At 32.4% G+C, this 5,934-nt stretch overlaps 1 protein-coding gene across 1 annotated transcript; it reads left to right on the top strand.

Annotated features, from left to right (window-relative positions):
* The first annotated feature begins 3,448 nt into the window (after positions 1-3,448).
* On the top strand, positions 3,449-4,358 carry LOC131030532 (lachrymatory-factor synthase). Its single transcript, XM_057961383.1, has one exon. The coding sequence runs from the start codon at positions 3,618-3,620 to the stop codon at positions 4,083-4,085; it is 468 nt and encodes a 155-aa protein (XP_057817366.1). The 5' UTR covers positions 3,449-3,617; the 3' UTR covers positions 4,086-4,358.
* Positions 4,359-5,934: the final 1,576 nt, after the last annotated feature.

Genomic DNA, 5,934 nt, shown 5'->3' with positions numbered 1-5,934 from the left:
TGATGTTTAAGCCGTGCCGTAGAAACCAAGGTGATGGCACCGCTGGAGGTTGTGTGGAAGATAGTGAGTGACTTTTACGAGTCATATAAGTGGTTTCCTGGCATGAAATCGTGTGAAAGAGTGGAGGGAGCGCCTGAAAAGGGCGTGGGCTCTGTGCGTCGCTGTGTAACATCCGTACAGGAGGGCAATGACTCTTTTGGCGTAGAGAAGCTCATCGCTGTGGACGATACTAACCATTCATATAGTTATCGTTTGACAGACACCAACATGCAGGGCTTTGATGGCTACCAGGCTACCATTAAAGTCTGTGAAGCAAAGGAAGAGGGCAACTGTTTGCTGAAATGGTCTTTCGAGTTGAACCCTGCCGCTGGACATTCCAAAGAGGATACTGAGGGCTTTTTAAGCTCTGCTGTCACTGCCATGACCAAGAATCTCGAACAGCTCGCTTCTTCACAGTAACGCCTCTAGTTTTTATTTATTAGGTTGATTTCATATATGTGGGGTGTTTTTGCTAGCCTGCTTGTGTTAAGTGATGTCTGTTCTTATAGACTTTGGTGTGTTTTTCTTAGGGTTTGAGTAATAACTGGTCATGCCTGTGTTTAAGTGATAGACTCTCTGTGTGTATTCCTTGAGGTTTGAATGATTATTGGTCATTTCCATCTGTTCCATGGTTTATGGAATATGATTTAATGATTCAGACTATCATGGAAAAAAAAATTATAATCTATAAAATATATATATATATATATATTAGTTAAATGTTTTAAAAAATTTGTATGGTTAAAATAAAAGATAGTGTGTTTTTCATAAAATATATGTGATATTTTTGCAATATCAAATTATATGACAATAAATGAATTTAATGAAAGAGTTTCAATTACACATATATCTTATAAAAGAAATAAGATTAATTAAATAATCTAAAAATGAAATTGCTATTTATTTGCCAGAAATCTGCCTCTATTGTTCATGTATTTGATTTCAACTAATTATAAACTTTTTCATTAGAATATGTCATCTATTTTATTTATCAAATTGTATATAAGGTTATCTAATCACAAATATAAAGACTTTATCTCATTCATTAATGTTTCGATTATTTTGTGGTATGGGCATCTTCCCAATTTTTTAAACTTTTTCATTAGAATATGTCACCTATCTTGTTTGTCAAATTGCATATAAGGTTATCTAATCAAAAATATAAAGACTTTATCTCATTCATTAATGTTTCAATTATTTTGTCATATGGGCATCTTCCCAATTTCATTTGATGTGGGTTATTGTTCCTCCAAGGACATGAGAACAAATGAAAATAACTTATTACAAAGGTCCATGAGAATTCTCTAACTACTCTAGTTAGACATTTTGCTTACCACTCTACAAGCAATGAACATTACTATTTGTAGCAGTCACAAACTTTTGATTTATCAATTGTATGACCTCTTAATTATCCATCTTGTATTGATTCTAGCACCTTTGCAACATTTTCACATATGAATTAGAAGAAATATGGTGAAAAAACATCTTGTTCATGGTATCAATTTTCCACAATCTATCTTTCTATTTCTTGAGCTCTCTATCATACTGATGATGAATCACATAATGTGATTTGAAATGTTGATATAAAAATACAAATACAATCGAATCCAGAAAAATATTTTATTTCTTTGGTAATTATATTTCTATTAAAGTGAGAATGGAAATCCAATTAAATGACAACCCTTTTCAAAATACAATGACACTTTCGAAACCCAAAACTAATATTTGTGCTCTTTTGAAACCTAGAACTAATATATGTCAACTAAACCTGTAGTTGTGACAACCCCATTAACTCTTTGAAGTTATCACATCTCTGTAATATCCCAATAGGTAATAAAGGGCTACTAAAAGGCCCGTAAAAGGAACATAATCACTTTATTCTAGCAAAGTAGAGTACAACTAAGCTTTGTGTTTGTTCAATTGGCATAAAAAGGTTTAGACAATATTAGACAAATGAATCTCCAAAATCTAAGAGAGAAATGGCAAGTACTTGACAAATAGACCTCAAGTGATATTCGAAGCAAAAGGGAAATTTATTCCCATTGCATGTTTTGATCAACATTCAAACATCATGTTGGTCAATTTTGTTTCTTTTACATATTAACAATCTTTTAATATACTATTTAATATTAATTGATATTATGAAAAAATTGCCTTCCTAATTTATAGGTCTTAAGAAAGGTGGTTTTGTTAGTGCATATTGACAATCTTTAAATATATTATTTAATATTTTTCAAAGATAAAAATTAAAAGAAATAGTGTCAAATTTATTTATATAGGGCAACATAATATCTAATCATGACCTTATGTTTTTTCATATAAATTTGTGAGACATAAAATTAAATAAATTAGATTAATATATTTTATTAAATTTTGTAATAATTTATACATTTGACTTAATAATGATATGGGAACAAATAGGAATAAACAACATGTTAAAAAATTATTTAAAAAATTAAAAATAACTCTTAATAAATGATAGGTGGCATGAACCAAGTCCTAACAAATGCTATAACTTGGAGTTCAATAACATATATATTTATCATTTATTAAGAATTGGTGGCATGGAACCAAGTCTTAACAACTATGTGTGCTCGTTAATCTATTAAAAAATCATGTTGAAAGAATTTACACTCTTGATTTTGAATCAATGGATTACTATACATGTAAGATTGCATAAATTTCACATCATTTTAAATATCAATTGACATTTTCAAAATAAGTCGGTTCAATTTTTATTTTAAGAATCATTCTCTTAGAAACAAAGAATATATACCAAAAGGCTTCCTTGTACTAACCAATGCAAATGCAATCTCATTGGCAATTGGAGTGGGAGAGTAGTCACCAAATCTTATGCAAATCTTAAACATCCTATTTTTAATTTATTTAATAAATGTAAAAAATTGTCTATATATATGACTATATAACGGTTTTCCTATAATTCAATCATTTTAAATTAACAATAAAATCTAGTACCTCATATAATATTCTTCTATTATTATGCCCCCTCCTCCCTTTATGAGATTACATCTTGAAGAAGTTGAAAAAGCTTTGCAAGAGAAAAAAACTACAAAGAACAAATACGGCAACAACATAACTACACGAATACAACCATGTAAAGAAACAACACATCCACTAAAGCAAGTGGACAACAAACAACATGAAAGAAAACAAAAAAAGAGACCATACCAAAAAAAGTGAACCCATAAATCCCAAGAATAAAAGAATAAAGAAAGATTAACTAGACAAAGAAAGTGTATTAGTTTACAAATAAGAATCTTCCAAATGTTCCGTAATTTCATATCTACATATCTACGGCCCATTATAATCCTTCCTTTAGAAAAATAATCTCCCTCAAAATTTTGCTCTCTATAAACATTGACAATAAATTGTACACCCCCGCATCAATCAAATCTTTAATAATTATAATTGGCCCTCCCGCCCAAATTCCCAACTATAATACAAATCATTAAATCAGGTAATGTTGGAGTTAAAAGCAAAGAAACAATCCACCCCCAATTCCCAAATATCTCACAAACCCCATTTTGTTTAGCCCTGTTCTGTCTGTGGGGCAGAAAATGGCGAGCTCCAAATTGCAGGGCTCTGTAGAAACCAAGGTCATGGCTCCGCTGGAGGTTGTGTGGAAGATAGCAAGTGACTTTTACGAGCTACATAAGTGGTTTCCGGGCATGAAATCGTGTGAAAGAGTGGAGGGAGCGCCTGAAAAGGGCGTGGGCTCTCTGCGGCGCTGTATAACATCCGGGCAGGAGGGCAGTGATTCTTTTGGCGTAGAGGAGCTCATCGCTGTGGACGATACTAATCATTCATATACTTATAGCATGACAGACACCAACATTCCGGGCTTTAATGGCTACCAGGCTACCATTGAAGTCTGTGAAGCGAAGGAACAGGGCAACTGTTTGCTGAAATGGTCTTTCGAGTTGGACCCTGCCGCTGGACATTCCAAAGAGGATATTGAGGCACTTTTCAGCTCCATTCTCCCTGGCATCGCCAAGAATCTGGAACAGCTCGCTTCTTCACAGTAACGCCTCTAATTTTTATTTATTGGGTTCATTTCATATATGTGGGGTGTTTTGCTGGGCTTCCTGTGATGTCTGTTTTGATAGACTTTGGTGTGTTTTTCTTGGGGTTTGAGTAATAATTGGCCATGCTAAATTTGTGCTAGACTTCTTCCACAACTGCTCGTCTTCTGTCCAGTCTCTTAAATCTGTTTTGTCTTCAACTAAAAACTCTCCATAAATGAGGGTCAATGTAATTTTGTTTTAATAATCAATAAAAATCTGCTTTGTGCTGTAGCATACGAAAGACTGTCTCTGTTTTTATTTCTCCTCCTCTGCTTGCAATGAAATGGTATGGGTTTCAACTGGAGCATGAACGTTGGAGTTTATTAAAATGTTTGAAACTACTAGTGCCAATTGACATATATGCAAAATGTCAAAGCACAGAGAACATATGCGAACCATTTGACAAGTCCCTTAAAGAAATTGAGGCAGAGAAAATGTACAAGAATCGTTTGACAAAATAGTTTGAAGAATTTCCACTTCTAGAATATGCTGATAATCTATTTGACATAATACCTCGGTGAATGCTCATAATACCTCGGTGAATGCTTAAGCAGAGGTATTGCATGCAATTGTTTAACAAAATACCTTGGAAGGGTGAATGCTTAATTCATGGAAAATAACATGGTATTTAAATGAACTTCTGTCAGAAAACAGCATGTCTCTGAAGCAAAGGAAGAGGGCAATTGTTTTCTGAAATGATCTTTTGAGATGGACCGGCCATTCCAAAGAGGAAACTGAGGCCATTTTGAGCTTTCATTCTCGCTGGCATGGCCAATAATATGGAACAACAGGCTTCTTCACAGTAACGCCTTCAATTCATTTTATTTTATTTTTTCAATTTTTTGGTTGTGTTGTTTGTTTTGATAGACTTTTGGTGTTTGTTTTATTTTGTTTTAGGGTTTGAATAAAAATGGGTCATCTTCACCTTCTCCATAGATTATGAAATATGCTCTAAAATGTCAATTTCAAAAAGTTATATATGAAGTTCAAGAAGTTATGTGTTTTATATTGTATTTTTCTTAAATATTTTTAGATTATGTTTATTGATTAAGATGGAAGATTTTGTGTGTATTCAATAAAATATATATGATGTTTTGATAATATCAGATTTTGTGACAATCTTTTAAATTCAATTGATTTCTATGTACAAGTTTTAAATACACTTATATTAATAATCCAGTTGATTAAATAAATGTAATTAATTAGTAAATAATTAACTAAGATAATAAATTTTAGATAAATAATTGAATTGAAAATAAACATAATAATTAAATAAGAGGATAGGTGTAACAAATTTTGGAGTTGATAATGGGCAAATGATGTTGATTGAATCAAAATCATTTGTTATTGTTAGAAAATTAATTGCCCTAATCTAAAGAATATTTAAAAGTTTGAATTGGCACACAAACTTTTGTGGATTGATGTTGTGTTGTGCATAATTTATCTTGAATACAATGAAACTAATTGTTGAATGAATAAGCCATGGGCACTGCTTATGGCAGATGGCCTTGGGCAGGAAAAAAATTTCAATTTTTTTCTCACAACAGCTACAAAGAATAGAGTAGTCAGGGGTCCTTGATTGGGAGATCGTACCACAGGGGCCTGTATGCTAATAGAGAAGTGCAAAGAGAAGGCACGATACCAACCAATAGGTTACAAACCCACTGGCATCAACCTAGACGACTAAGAAAAAAGAAGCAGGAAGTTTTTGACATTTGTGGTGAATCCTTGCACCAATATGAATGTGAACCAGAAAAAGATAGAGGATTCTTGAAAAAATTGTTAACAGATTCAGAGGTTGATTTAAAAT

The sequence above is a fragment of the Cryptomeria japonica genome, chromosome 6 (genome assembly GCF_030272615.1).
Source record: "Cryptomeria japonica chromosome 6, Sugi_1.0, whole genome shotgun sequence".
Lineage (NCBI taxonomy): Eukaryota > Viridiplantae > Streptophyta > Pinopsida > Cupressales > Cupressaceae > Cryptomeria > Cryptomeria japonica.
Note: the sequence above shows the minus strand (reverse complement) of the source record. Positions and strands in the feature narration are given on the sequence as shown.

Excerpts from the sequence above, each read along its gene's own strand:
- LOC131030532 (XM_057961383.1), top strand. The coding sequence starts at position 3,618 with ATGGCGAGCTCCAAATTGCAGGGCTCTGTAGAAACCAAGGTCATGGCT.